The 16,240-nt window shown below is 34.5% G+C and overlaps 1 protein-coding gene across 1 annotated transcript in view; it reads right to left on the bottom strand.

Moving 5' to 3' along the window:
- LOC106464275 (ralBP1-associated Eps domain-containing protein 1-like) overlaps positions 1-16,240 on the bottom strand; it is a gene marked incomplete at its 3' end in the record, with an annotated part of 88,806 nt that overhangs the window by 54,047 nt on the left and 18,519 nt on the right. The window contains exons 3-5 of the mRNA XM_022391982.1: positions 9,141-9,264; positions 8,651-8,695; positions 798-970 (exon numbers count right to left, since the gene is read on the bottom strand). Coding sequence (XP_022247690.1) covers positions 798-970; positions 8,651-8,695; positions 9,141-9,264 — 342 coding nt within the window. The remainder of the gene's footprint in view (positions 1-797; positions 971-8,650; positions 8,696-9,140; positions 9,265-16,240) is intronic.

The raw sequence follows: 16,240 nt of genomic DNA, 5'->3' as shown, positions 1-16,240 counted from the left end.
GAGGTGGTGGGTGTCACTGTGTTTGATTTATTACATGAGCAATATCTTAGCAAATTGAAAAAATAAGAGGCTGTTATTTTATATTCTAGCTTGTCAATATTGGTAATTTGAGTTTCTAATTCGTTCGAAACTATAGACTTTGTATTTTGACATCATAAACATCTAATATGAACCAGTGCTGCATTCAACATACCACGTGACACACAAAAATCGATGTTTATCTGTGTTTCTTTTATATTTGCTTTTAAATTAAGAAATTGAGTAATATATAGTACTAAAATTTGAATTATATTCTACAGTTTGATACCAAACTCATTGACATAAATTCATGAAATAATAGTTCAATAAAATTTTGAATGCGAGTCAACAATCGAAATGACATAGCCTTTCACCTGTGACCCATCTCGAAAGGGTTAAGCCTTATTTTGACTAAGTACCCTGTACTACAGACTGTGTCTTTGATACAGCTATGAAAAAAAAATAGGACACCAAAAACTGTTTTCTTAGTGGAGTTTTATATATTTTCAAGGTTCCAATAAGATAATGTTGGTCAGTTAAAATGTGAAATAATTATTGTGTGTAAACAAAACCACCAACACCACAAATAAAAATGTCAATATAAATTATTGTTGCTTCTTCTAGAGTATTAAAATTGTATTTTCAGAGCTTAGAAAATAAAAACTTTACAGAGTTATCCTTAAAACAAATTAATTACAAACTTGTGAGAAATCTATGTAAATTGTAGTTACTTGATCAACAGTGCTAAAGCTACAGATAAAAGAAAGGTCAAGGTCTACCTGTGAAACAGCAACATGGCTAGAGTCTACAGCATCACATTTCAAACTTCCTTGTCTGTGTATCACACCAGATCCCTGTCTACTGTAGACTTTTGTTGGGGGGGGAGGCAACTGTCCAGGAAGTTGCTGATTAAAGTTACTTGGTCTACCTTCAGTGGGTGCCACTGACAAACCTAAGATAAATTGAAAAATTTATTCTTTAAATGACTGAAAAATGCTGAATCATTTATACAAGCTCCTATAAATATGAAGTAAATTAACAAAACTATGTAACTTAATTGAAGTCTTGGACTTCTGGCATAGTAATTTTTCTAATATGCATATTTGTTTATGTCCAAAAGCTTTTGTACATACTAACGTACGGTTTCATCCGAGTCTAATTAATATTAACTTCTGATCATAGCAAGTCATCTACACAGATCATAACTAAAGATCTACTCAGTAGTGAGTACAACTAATTAAATATACTGTTCTTATTTATACAGATTAGAGTGCATTAGATAATCTTTAAAACCTTTCAGTACACTTTTGCTTCTTCTTCCTAATACATTACAAATTAAAGCTCTCTAAATTCTCATGAAGGACATTTTAAATACAATGACCAGTTAAATTGTGCATTAGTTTTTACCTGATGTAGAACTAAGGCTGAAACATAACATAGGAATAGAGAAAGTTCTAAGAATTTAGAGACTTTTCCTTCTGAGTGCTTTATTAAAGTTATCTCAAACAATTTAGTTTCTTAAATCATTAAAAGTTGCATTAAATATAAATAAAACGTTCATGAAGACCATGAATTATTGGAAAAGGAAAATATTTCAAACTTGAATATCCCACAAGTACAAATGTGTGTCTTATTCAGCTGCAGCCTCCAGTAGGCTTGATGAAAGAAAAATGTTATATGGCATAAAAATGTGTGTCATTTCTTTAAGTACTTTATTGTATTTTAAAACTTTGTGCATTTAAAAAAATTCCAATATTGTATGCAAATAAAATACAATATTTCTTATACTTCATTATGCAGGCATCAAGCAAACTATTTTACACTGCTTGTTTTGAAACTAATGAAACATTTGAGGCAAAGTGAGGCATTTTATAAAAATTACAAATGCTTCTGTGATGAGAACTAGAAATGTTTGTGAATATTCATGTATAACACAAATACATGTCAAGCAGAGAAAAGATGTACATATTAACGTATATCCACTGGAAGTTTTACAAGGGCAGTTATCCAAGTAATGAAATGGAAAAATAAATTACGTACCATGTGACACACACAAAAATTGATATTTAGCCTCTTTTTTTTATATATTTACTTTCAAATTAAGAACCTAATTAATGTGTAATATAAAATTTGAATTATAATATTCCATTTAATGCCAAACATATTTACACACATGTATAGAATAATAGTTAAATAAAATTTTGAATATAAGTCTACAAATGTGATGACATGCCTTCTGGCCTCTACCTATGCCCATAGGGTTAATGAAGGTAACGTAAATTTTCTGTAGCCTTTCTCTGCTATGATTGCATCTGTTTATTTTCAATAAGTCAGACTGATGGTTTCAGTTTCCCATACTGTAACTTGGATTGCACCTTGGTCAACTTGTGTATTAACCTTCTCGGTTTGGTCAGGTTACATTTTGTGATGCCCACAATACAATGGCTATAGTTTCTTAGAAATTAGAAACTCAGATTTCTGATATTGGCAAGTTAGAATATAAAATAAAAACCTCCTACCTTTTTATTTGCTGAAATATCTTAATATTTAGCAAATCCATCATACTGACTATGCTCACCACTTCATAATTTGAGAAGACTCATTTAACTATGCCTACTTTTGTATAACAATAATTTTATAACCAATCAAAAGTTCTACATATCTTCTACGTAATTCTGTCACTCTTCCTAAATTATTTAGTAGAAAAAAACTCTTATACAGTTGGAAAGTTTGAAGTAATTCGATCAAGGCTATTTACTGAACAGAAATTAATTTTTTGTTACCCAAATACAAGTTAGTTAGGAAGCTTGATAAGTCACAATGGATTTGTGGGGTATTGGTATAGTAATTTATAATTATTTGGCATTCTAAAATGCATATATAAAGTCTACAGAAATGATTCTTTTCCATCTCCACATGTGAATTTGGACGAGGTTGATGATAAGGGTTAGCAAGTACGACTCACGAGTGCAAACGAAAGTTTCATAGCATCGTAAGTAATAGAGATCATTGTTTTCCAAATACTTTTTATTTACTGTTCTATGTTTTAAGAAAAATACTGGCATTTAAGTATTTATTTGAAAATAATAATATATATATATATATGTAATGTATAGTAACCAAAACATTACTGTATTTTACAAAATACTGGTACACTAGTGCTAAGAGTAAGAGATTTGTATTTTATTATAGAGAAGTTTTAGAACATATTATAGTACATTCAAGCAAAAAGTAATCACTGTATAATTTGTTTCTGAAGTGATAATCAAGTAGGCTAAGCCAAAAATACTAGCTCAACCAAAACAAGACATATTTATATTACTGGAAACTGTGCATTTATTGGTTACATGGTAATGTAGGAAACAGGATGTTCATAAACACATACACACTTTTACACCTATACTAACACTAAATCCTGATCACCCAGTAGGTTAACTAACATTGAAATACTTAAGTTTATTGGATCGGATACAAATTTGTACAGAGCCATATCATAAATATTTTCTCTCTGTTTTATAAAGTACTTTAGACAATTCTTGTTGCAACCACTGTGTTCTCAGAGCCTAGATTCAAATACTCTTTAAGAAATGTTTGCTTATCTACTTATTGGATCAGCCCGGACTTTCTATAAAAAGTTATAACATAAACATTTTATAATATTTTAGATAATTGTTGTTGAAACCATTAAACTGTCAACAAGTTGATAAATCCTACCCAACTGTGTTATCAAAGCAGGGAAAGTTCTGGGAATTGTAGCGCATGAGCTTATTTGATATTGACAGTGTCAAACTAAGTAAGGAACAACGATTCATTGCTTTATGTTCAGCAGGTTTCTACTTCAGCCGCTAAAAGTACAATAAACATAGGAAATAGGTGTGAAAATATCAGAAGAAACTCTCAGGAATTTACTTTGTATTAGTGATCTATACTGAAAAAGACAGACAGGACTATTCATTTTGTCTAGTTTCTGAGTCAGCTCCTGACAATAAAATTACTACAGAAAATAAGTGTGAATACGTGAAAAGTATAAACTCTGACCTTAAGTCCTTGAAATTTTGTGATCAACACTATCAATATTATACTATACATTTTATTTTGCACTTTGCAACCTTTCTTTTCATAATACTTTGATAACTTATCTTACAACCTGGAAAATCAGGAATAATGTTACAGTAGAGAAAATGACAGATAAAATATAAAGCATTACTGAAAAGTGTTTGACATTTAATTATAAGGTTTTTTATTTTTTATTTGTTTTCTATATTTATCATTATAAAATTAACTAAACTGTAAAAAGAAAATATAAACTTATTAGGTAAAATAAGGAGAAAAAAATCTTCATGTGGTATACTAGCAAGCAGCTTTTGCATTACGCTATATGATACGATAATGTGAGCTGCACATGCACCATCTAATTTTCAACTTGTGTCAGGGTATTTCTAGTAAAACACAGTTCAAAGGTCAATAAAACAAAGAATTAATAAGTATAAATAGATATATGCTGTTATGAGAATTAAGCTGTTTGTGGTTTCCGATTACAATTTGCAGTCATTCAAGAACAAAAGAAAGGGTAAGTTAGATTTATTTCCTAATTTTTATGATGTTTACGAGGTCAGTCAAATCGATTAAAACCATATAGAGTTAGGGTAGAGAAAATAGCCGATAAAAATATAAACTTTTACCGAAAAAAAACAACAACACCTGAAATTTTATTAGGAGGTTTTAGAGATTATGCAAATTAAATTTGAGATTTTTGAGATGAAGAAAAGTATTTTTAATCTTAACATGAAAATCACTTTGCACTGAAACTAGTAAAAAAAAAAAGATATATTCATGGATAAATCTGTTTTTAGTTTATTAAAAATACTTCACTAAAAAATCTGATTTTTGGTATGTAAAAGACTTGTAATGTTTACTAAAAGTCTTCCAAATTTTGTGAAGATACACATAATATATTAATATTTTGTAGTATCAAAACAATAATGATTTTAAACGAGTACAAAGAAGTCATGTGGTTGGTCAATTCAACCGAGCCCATGTGGAAAGGGTAAAGTAAAGAAAGTAAATCACATAAAAAAATGGTTGGCAGAACTTTGATCGGAAGGAAAATGTGGATAGATACATACAAAGAGGCTGCTGTCTAATTGCTCTTGACCATTACCAATTATCCTTTAGTTTTTGTTTTTACTCAATGAGTCAGAAGAATTAAACCAATTAGACAGAGGAACTACTTGCAAACTAAGCTTGTAATATTTACTGGTAATAAGCAAAATTTCGTGAAGATATATTTATTAATTTAAAAGTTATAGCATGAAAACTATAACAAGCACAAAATTGTTAAGAGGTCGATCCGTGGGACTAAGCCAGTGCTGAGAGAGTTAATCCCCATACTTGAGGCTAGGTACACATAAAAGGAATATGAAACTACCCATGATTAAATTAGCCAGATTACAAGTACATAGCACTATGTTTCCCAAATCACGGATCTGTAATCACAAGTCTATGGGAGTGCATTACAATTCAAATTCACCACATTAATATCAATGAAGATGACAGTGAACAGTCACTAGAAAAGGAAGGGGATAACACAGCATCAAAATAAATTGGGCATGATAACGGAGGGTTGTACTGACATTTTTATGCAAACAATTTTTTTGTGCAAAAAAATATTTCATAATTATTCCCATGAAAATGAAGTGCTATTGACATCTGTAGCATGTGAGATCAATGACAAAATGGGAAAAACCACTGTTGACCAACATAAGTGGCAAAAGCATAATTTAAACATGAAAAAGGATCCAATCTGTAAGTATGAAGTACAAAGCTTCATTACAGAATCACAGAAGGCCAGTTGAGTGGAGAACAAGTATCCTCAAAAAGGGAAGAGTATCTTATGACAGACCAATAATTTTGTGTAGAAGAGGCAGATAAACCACTGTTGACCAACATAAATGGCAAAAGCATAATTTAAACATGAAAAATGATCCACCTTTAATCAGTAAAAATGCCAAAGAAGAGTAATTACATGAACTGATAATCCATCTATAAAATATGGGGAAATCCCAGTTCTGAGAAATGTGTTAGTACACAATTGAGCATGGCCTTAAAAATTTCCAAAACAGAAAGGGAACAACAGGTGCACTTATAAAAATTGCAGCAAATTAAACAATGGCCGTGTTGATAAAAAATCTGCCATGAAGAGAACTTAGCAATGTGTTTTCAAAAACCTGAGTAAAATTTTTAATACTAATACAGAAATCAGATAGGAATTTAGAAACCTCCTCAATCAATCTTGGATAAAGCATATATGACCAGAGCTTCAGAAGGCAGAAATGGAGATTGGAAAATTAATTGAAGGAACAACTTCAAGTATAATACCTTTGTTAGATGTGAAAGCTAATTCATCATGAAAATTTTTTCTGACAGAATTGGTGCTAGACAAATGGAGTAGGTTTAATGCATTGCATGCAGAACCAATGAATATTTCCTATTCATTTGTTAATATAAGAGTTGAACTTACTGCTGTATAAATCCACCACAACTACAGATCCTAATAAAAATTCAAGGAAGCATACTCAAGTGTTTGAACTGCCTATAACAGGATTATTTGAGCAGTGTGATCCAAAGATTAGCTTAAGATCATACAAGTCTTTGTCAAAAAGAAATGAAAAAAAGGCTTTGATAACCAGAGTAAAAAAACAAGAGACAGAAGCCAAATAATTGAAGGAAAGTGTTTGAAACCAAGCAAAATGGATCACATTTACATAATAATGGTATTAACATGGTGAACTGGAATATGGAAACAAGCACCTAAATACAGGTTACAAAATTGATTTTAAAGTACAGTAACCAAAATAAACATAAACTACAGCAATGTAATAGAATGGTGCATAACGAAGTGTGCTAAAAGTATTGTTAAACAGGTTAGTGTCAGTGATCACAAAAATAAATATAAAAGAAACATAAAAATAGAATAAACCTTACAAAAAATTATAATAGTTTTATAGGGGCTAAGCATTTTATCTGTTAATAGAAGGGCCAAATGCCAGTTCTTGAACTGTAAAATATCAAAAGAGAAGTAGACCTTTTCCTTAAACCTCTAAAGTTCATGAGTTTTACACCATCATCTTTCAAAGATCTGGTAAAACTGCACCCACTGACTACATGAGTCAAGCGGACGGAATACCTTGTTCCAAGAAAATTAGATGAATTTGAAGGGCTTGCATATGAGTGGGAGGCATTCTGAAGGCAGTTAAGGGGGATAGTCAAAAATGCCTTTCATTGCAATTCCTCAAGAGGAAAGTCCAAAGAAGAGATGAAGACACAGCAGCAACAGATAAATACAGAGGACAGTAAAAAGCTCTTAATAAAGAATCTCCAGAATGAGACACAAATTGAAAGAAAGAATCAAAATTGAAGGAAAATTATAGAAATCACTGGTTTAGTTTCCACAAAGTCATTTTGGTAACAGTACATTCCAACAATGGCTTTTATGTCATATTGAATTTTTAGAGTCTTCATTGATTAAATTCAGAAATGATTTAAGGTTAAAATTGGATCAATGTTTTTACTTGCATGATAAATTTTTTGCACTTGGCTCTAGGCTACGTTATTTCACACCATGTCTTTACTTAAGGCTTATTTATTAATTTTTTTAAATCATACCTACATTTACTACACTTACAAGGATTCACAGCAAACACCTTCACAGCCCCCTTGCACCTGTCACTAAAATTGTAATGGGCAGACATTAAACAAACTATTCTATCTGAATAAATGCATTTTGGCTTTTATGACTCCTCTTATTTCGAGAAATCAAGCGTGATGTGACGCAACACACACTGGCTTTTATATAGGTTAGATAATGTGACATATAGTGGCATCTATAATTATCTACAATAATTTTATTATTATCGTACCTTTACAACTTTTTTAGATTTCTGGGTTTCAATATATAATATATTAGCTAAAGTACCCGGCTTCACTCAGGTTATTAGGTTAATATATTCTAGATGACTATGTCATTGTGTGTGTATTCTGAACCTATTTTAACATAGAAGAACAGTCAAAATATTTTAAACATTTTTATTTTTTTTTCTCTTTAAAGACTTCTATTAAAGTAGAACTGCATAACACACAAAATTATAAGTTGATTTCTATATCAATAGAAAATCCAAAAATAATATGCAAGATTAAAATAAAAAACCCTGTTCTTTTTATATAGCCTTACTGCTTGTTTTGTTATGTGTGATTAATAGTTTTTTTTAAGTTTATTATTAAATATCATACAACTTGAAGATGTTTTGCTGAATTTCTCAATTGACAAAAAACACTAATTATAATTGCATCAGATCTCCAGCTCAGAGTAAAAATAAGTTCTAATAATGATGTAAATGTCCAATATTTTGGTGTTTTTAGTAAATGAAGTGGGCCTGCGGAGAATAATTTATAGGCCTGAATGCTGTTTAATTGATTTATCCTTTTATCTCTGAATCAATTAGCTTTATTTTAGTGAAATACATACATCTTGCTGTTCTTGTTTTCATAGATTTAATCTCAACACTGTCTTTGTTTTATGCACTTTTATTATATATATATATAGTTAGTTTTTGTGGAAAAAATAAATACTTACTGGTTTCATTTGTTTTGGTGAACTTTGGCAAAGGAATATCTTTCCCTAAACATAAGGATACAAAATATTGGTAAATCTGACAATTAAAAATAATATACATGGAGCTAGACACCTTTAAGTTTATATGACATATAATTTCAAAAAAAAAGATTCTTCTATATATATTTCTCTCTATTTATATATTCTCACTATTTGAAACTTTAAAAATAAAGTTGATACAGCCCATTCTTTTAAAATATCTAGTACTGTTTCTTACAAAGAACTTGACTGAAATAAGTACATTTTTTTTAAATCTTGAAACAAGTGTTTATAAGGTACTGTAAAATAATTTGAATATAAAATGTAAATTCTTAAGATATACAATAGCATTTTCTATTGCAAACTTCATAGAAATATGACTTCATTTATATGTACGTGCAAAAGTATAACAGTACTTTTTACGATAAAAGACACAAGTCACTTTAAGTTCCTCACAAACTGTTAATGTTACCTGAGGCGAATGTTTCAGAAACAAGTGGAAGACCAGCTTGAGCAGCAGCAATCAGTTTCAGAGCTATATAAAATTGACTACGACCAAAATGCCCAAGCCGTTTTGCTCCACAAAGCTCTGTTATCTGTAATAGAAACACAATTTATTTATTTTTTCTATGGTACTTTCTTAATAAATAACTTAATTCATAATAAGATTTTTTTCAAAATTATGGAACTTAAAACAGGACAAATATTGAAATTAAATTCTGCCAATATAATAATATGGTGAAACTTATTAAACTTGGAAAATGTAAATTACACATCTCTTCTGGACATATTTTGTTTGATTATTTCAAATTTTTCAACTACTAGTGACCAAATGGAACAAGAACAGTAAACTTGCTAATACTCCAACAATACTTTTTGTCATTTATATCCTTCAAAAACAAACAGACAAAAATAAAGTTAACATTTTCCTAAAATGAAAATGTATTTTCAATAGATACTTACCTCCTCTCACAAAAAGCTTTCTTGACTTATACTGCCCTCTATCGGTGCAGATTTTTGTACCTCACTAGCCTTAGCTCTCTCACTTATCTCTGCATACTAAAATGCAAATGATTATGCAGAAACTCTCCACCAGTAGGAGTGCAACACAACCCCTATCATAACTATCACTGTCTATGATCTTGAAGCTGCTACACTTCAAGATCGATCATATCAGATCAAACCACACCAAAAGTGGGGAGGACGGGTTGGAAATGTGAGAAGAGGTGTCTACTGGAAATACATTTTTAGTTTAGGAAAATGTTAACTTCCAATATGATATCTTACCTCTACTCTCAAGAAGCTAGAATCCCACGCTGAACGAATGGAGGTCTGGTGAGAGAATGATCCCCCTTTAGAAAGTACCCAAAGGAAAACCATGGGGCGTGAGAAGCAATTAAAAACAACATACTCTTGGGAGACCGCACCCCTTATGAGCCAGGTATACTCTTCACCTTTTAGTAATGTGTCCCCAAAATGGACAGAAACAAGGAGGGACACCAAGAAAACGTTACATAAAAAATGGGATTCCCTGGTGTAGAGAGGCTAGGGCATGACAGAACATAAATGAGAGTTTGACCTCAACCAACACCTGGTGGCATCTCCAATTTTACAGCAGGTCTGCAGTAGGAAAAAACATGTACTGGCAGGGGAGGGGGAGCTTCTATACCAAGAATCTGCCTCTGCATGCACACATCTCCAACACCAAATCCACCAGGAACCAACATCCAGAAGATGGTAGGAAGGTGGAGAGCTCAGGTGGGTTTTCCTCTCCAAACCTAAGCTTAGCAGTATTGAAAAGTTTTCATCTAGTCTGAGGTATGAGGAGGGTACCCAGCCTTACACATGCAAAAATTCATGTGTCTCGTTCAGCTACAACCAACACCAGATCCACCGGGAACTGACATCCAGCAGACTGTAGGAAGAGGGACCACTATTTAGGGTTGCATCTCCAGCCCAAAACCTGGCAGAATTGCAAATTTATCATCCAGTCCGTGGTAGGAGAAGGGTACCATCCAAACACACGTGAAGACTTATGTGGCTGCTCCGGCTCCAACCAGCACCTAATTCCCAGGAACCAACATCCAGAGAACGATAGGAAGGAGGGTGCTACAGACAAAGGGGCCAACTGCAATATATGGCAAGTGCTACATTCAACACCTGGCAGCTTTTGGAATAATACATCAAGTCTGTGGTATAAAGGTCATCATACCATCTACATCAGCAAAATGCCACCACCCTACTCTCAACTGAGTGGTATTGTGCACAGTCAGAAGGACAGGCTTCCATGGTCCACAACCCCAGCAGCTAGGAAGTGGTAAGTGGCAAGAACTCCCATACTCTACTAGAAAAAGGAGGGAGAAAGTGCATTGGAGAGTCCAAAGAATCACAGCATTGGAGACAATGTAATGGGTAACTGTGATACCCTATTTTCAAAAGAAGGGCAATCACATTAACAGAGTCAATCAACCAACACCAGGCAGCATCTGAACTTGTACATCAGGTCTGCAGTAGGAAGAGCCTCAATGCCATGGATCATCAGAGATGGGCAGTAATCCCTGTCCATTCTACTCTTGTTAGTCCATTAGTGCACAGTTTGAGACAATCATAATTACAAAGAAACAGACCACAAGGGTAACCAATAGACTTGTAAAGTTTACTGAAAGCTTACCAAGTTTGGTGAAGATACACTTAATACATTCAGTTATAGAAAGTATAGCTTCCTGATTACATGCTGATATAAAAGGTCATGAGATGTGCAATCTGACACCCATGCATGTAGGGTTAATTCACAAACCCTCAGTCACACATACAGCAACAAACATATTTTAATGAATCCAACAGTATCATTATATTGCTTGTTTTGTCTGCAGTAGGAATCCAGTGAAGTTTGAATTGCCAGCTCTAAGTGTGTGTGTGTTTATGTATATAATATGTAACTGTTAGATATACAAGATTGTTTTAATTTAAGTATAGTACGGGTGTTAAATTGAGTTTTTTTTAGAAGCAATAATTTATTGCAGGTTTGTTACATAGCTGTGAACAAATAATATGTTGTGTAGTTCAATTGTTGTGAATTGACACTTGTTGTATTATTGCATCATGTGACTAGAAACTTCTAAATTTTCTCATTGTTTCAATTTAGTATTATTGCATAATACTATCACATGGTATGTTGAATGCTCTAAGCCTCTGTCAGTCTATAAATATGCATATAAAATGTAGTTTGAGTAAGTTAGTAAGACAAAGTTAGTGAGAAATATAGTCAAATAGACCTAGACTGTGTATTTGTAAGTTTAGCCGTAAAGGCATACACTAGCTCTTCTTTTTTTAAAATGAAATTATCACAGATTGTATTGTAACAACAGGGAAGAGAAGAAGAATTTATCTTGTCAATTGTGTTCTAAAGTAACTGAACCAGTCTGTGTGGACTCTGACGAAAAGAGATGATTACTTAAAGCTATGGATACAATTGTGCTGATTAACTGTGTAACGAACATTTGTAAAAATGTTGACTTGTTTTAATATACATTATTTTAAACAATGTGGACTATGTGCTGTTTGCTTATTTTCGATATTTATTGCTACAAGTCCCAGACACCTACTATAAAGAAACCATCCATAACTATACAGTGGTAAACAGCAGTAAAAGAAGACAGGAACAACAGCAGAAGTAGGCCTATATATGCACAGCTGTAGTGCTGGTGATCTATGATAGTTTGTTAAACATCATCAACAAAACCTAGAGATAGAAGAGCTTCAACAGAGAAGAGGGACAGAGAGAATAAGAATACACATTTAGAAAGAAAAATAAAGAATGGAAATAGAGAGAGAGAGAATAAGAGTACAAATTGAAAATAAAAGAAGAAGGAGAGAGAGGAGAGACTTGAATTAGAGAAAAATTGAACACAAACTGAGATTGACAATCTCATCCAACAGAAAGATGAAGGACCCAAGAAGGACAATACAATCAGGGCCAGCTGACCCAAGCTGCCCAAATGTGATGAACAGAAAGATGACATGGATGCTTTTCTGAAGAGGTATGAAAGATTCACCCAAAGTCAGAATAGGGACAAAGGCATCTGGGCAGACTGTCTCAGCCCCATTCTCATAAAAAAGGCCTACAAGTGTATGAGGGCATGACATCACAAGATGTCATGGACTATAAAAAATTAAAAGTGGCCTTGCTAAAATGCTATGAACCTAATGAGGAAAGTTTTCACCAAAGTTCAGAAAAGTCAAACCTGACACTGGAGAAACTGTATTTCAGTTTGTGGGAAGTCTATGGCAATACTTCACAAGGTGGACTGACAAGAACAAATGAGAAGTAAGTTTTGAAAGACTGGCAGATCTACTAATATGTGAACAGTTCATGATCACATGTTCTACTGACATGTCACTGTTCCTAAGAGAGAGAACACCCAAAACCATGGACGAGAGGATCAAGCTTTCAAAACAGTATATGGATGCCCATGGAGGGAGTATAACTGGCAATTCCAAGAAATAACCAGCTAAAGTCAAAATCAGGGGTGGATGACCAGGAGAAGGATGCTACCAAAGGTGACAAGACGTTAACAGCCAAAAGAAAGAAGATATGCTATACTTGTTATAAAATGGGGCACATTGAGAGCAAGTGCAAGTCTGTCACCAACAAGTAGCAGCAGAAATATTAACAATAAGCAGCTGGAGCTACCTACAAAAATGGTGCTGGCAAAAAACAAGAAAAGAGTGACTATCACCATGGATGTTGCTGCCAGAAGAAACAGAATCAAGACAACTCATCAGATTCACCACAAGAAAGAAGTGTGATTACCATGATTAAACAGTGTGTGATTGATGGTCAGCTTAAGTTAAACAAATACGTCAACAGTGCTATGTGACAAACATTGAGAGGTGCCAACAAACCACAACATGCCAGTAGGTGAAGGCTATGGTGGGGACAAGAAAGTGAAATTCATTTGAGACACTGAGTGCAGCAGTGAGAACCAGTCTAGTATCTCATGGCCAGATGATGGGCAAGGTACACCTGTGTGCACTGATTGATGGGAAAGTGAGAACGTTTCCTATAGCAAGAATAAAAGTGGACTCTCCATACTATATGAGAGACTGAGATTATGAGTTTGAAGTCATCCATCTATGACTTGGTGTTTGGCAGTAAAAGTCTGAATGAACCAGACAGAAAGGAGACTGATGAGGCATCTGCAGTCACCACAAGAGCTCAAGAAAAGAAAATCAAGCAAAATATCAAGCCCATTCAAGTCTCAAAATGTGCCATCCTGAATGAAGGTCTATGGGAACTGAAGGAAGCACAGAAGAAAGAACCTCCACTGCAGAAACTTTGGGGAAGTGCCCAGAAGAAAGTTGAGCAGAAGACAAAGGGGAAAAGAACTTAAAGAACAGAGGATTGGAAGAGAATGCTGTACCAGATCTATCAAGGCAGTTCTATTGAGGAAGTTAAACAGATCATAGTACCAACAGAATACTGGACTCAAGTGACGAAACTGGCTCACAAGTCAATTATGGGAGGGCATCTAGGAGCAAAGAAAATGGCAGACAGAATCACCAGCAGCTTCCATTGGCCAAGGGTCACCAGAGATGTGACGAGATTCTGTAGGTCATGTGACATCTGCTAAAGGACAATACCTAAAGTGAAGGTAGCCTAGATGTCACTTGGCAAGATGCCTTTCATAGAAGAGCCATTCAGTAGAGTAGCTGTGGACTTAATGGGACCACTAGCACCTGTGCCTGACCAGGGCAATCAGTATGTGCTGACAGTAGTTGCCTATGCGACATGTTACCCAGAAGTCATAGCACTGCCAAAGACAGATATAGAGAGAGTGGTAGAAGCACTCCTGGAAGTGTTCTGCACAGTAGGCTTTACAAAGGAGGTCTTGAGTGACAAAGAGACCCAGTTTACCTCAGAACTGATGCAAGAGTTATGCAACCTCATCAGCACTAAGCAGCTCTTTACTACCCTGTACAACCCCAAATGTGATGGACTTTGTAAGACAGTCAATGGAGTCTTAAAGAGCATGCTGAAGATGATGTGCCAGGAGAGACCACATGACTGGGGTAGATACCTGCAGGCAGTATTACTTGCTTACCAAGAAGTCCCATAAATGAGTACAGGACTTTCACCCTTTAAGTTACTGTACAAAAAAAACAGTATGAGGTCTGGTACAGTTATTGAAAGAGCTGCGGACATGAGAAGAAGAGTCAGAAGTGACGAACATGTACAAGTATGAGTTATACCTCAGAAATCAACTGTAGGAAACCTATCAACTTGCTTGAGAGAACTTGTATGCTGCTTAAAGCAGTCAGAAGCATTTCTATGACCAGAAGGCCAAGGATTAACATTTCAAGGTCTGACAAAAGGTCTTGGTTCTGCTACCTACAGAAAACAACAAACTCACACTGCAGTAGAAAGGGCTTTTTAAGGTAGAGGAAGTGGTCAACAGAATAGACTCTAAGGTGAAAGTGGATGGGATGACCAAGATCTACCAAGCCAATCTCTTGAAGAGGTACTTTGAGAAGAAAAAAGATCTAAAGGGTACTTCTATTGAAGCACAGATGGACATGGCAGTTGTTGTTGTTATAGTCTCAGAACCAAAAGACAGTGACTTTGTCATATAAGATGAAGACCTACTACCCCTAATACCACTGTTTGGAAATGAGAGCTACAAGGTCGTCAACATAAGTGAAGAACTGACTGGTAAGCAGAAGAAAGACCTACAAGAACTACTGTGCCAATATGCAAAAGTCTTCACAGATAGACCAGGCTAGACAGACCTTGTGCAACACAAGATCAAGATCACAAGCAAGGATCCAGTCAGGGCAAAGCCCTACCAGATGCTGTATGCGATGAGAGACCTGATCAAGCAGGAAGTCAAAGAAATGTTAGAAGCTGGAATCTCTGAGCTTTCCAAGTTGGCCTACTGTTCACCAGTAGTAAATGTGAAGAAGAGAGATGGTTCAAACCACTTCTGTATAGACTTCCAGAAGTTGAACCTCATGACAACATTTGACTCCAAACCTATGGGCAGATCCTGATGGAGACAGAATCTAAAGAAAATACAGCCTTTGTGACACCAGATGGATGCTACCAGTCCAAGAGATGGAAATATCACCTGGAAAAACTAAGAGAGCTGTTCAGGCAAGTGAGAGCTGTAGGTCTGACCATCAGATCACCTAAGAGCTATACTGGCTATTCTATGCTGGACATTTTTGGCCACAAGGTGAGTAACTGACAGATAGCCATAAAAAGAGGAGAAGGTAACCCACATACAAGATGCACCAGCTCCAATGACCAAGCAGCAAGTCAGGTCCTTCCTGGGGTCAGCAGGATACTATATAAAGTTCATCCCAAACTATGCTGAAGTCGCTACACTACTGACTGACCTGACCAAAAAAAGGCCAACCCAACAAAATCAAGTGGGAATAACCACAGGAGATGGCATTCCATAAGTTGAAGAACATGTTAAGAAGGTTGCCAATTTTTAGAATGCCAGACTTCAACAGACCGTTCATCATTCAGGCCGATGCATCAGATGTTGAAATTGAAGCAGTACTTCT

The sequence above is a fragment of the Limulus polyphemus genome, unplaced genomic scaffold (genome assembly GCF_000517525.1).
Source record: "Limulus polyphemus unplaced genomic scaffold, Limulus_polyphemus-2.1.2 Scaffold1604, whole genome shotgun sequence".
Taxonomy (NCBI): Eukaryota; Metazoa; Arthropoda; class Merostomata; order Xiphosura; family Limulidae; genus Limulus; species Limulus polyphemus.
The sequence above is the reverse complement of the archived record's forward strand: the minus strand, read 5'-3'. Positions and strand labels throughout refer to the sequence as shown.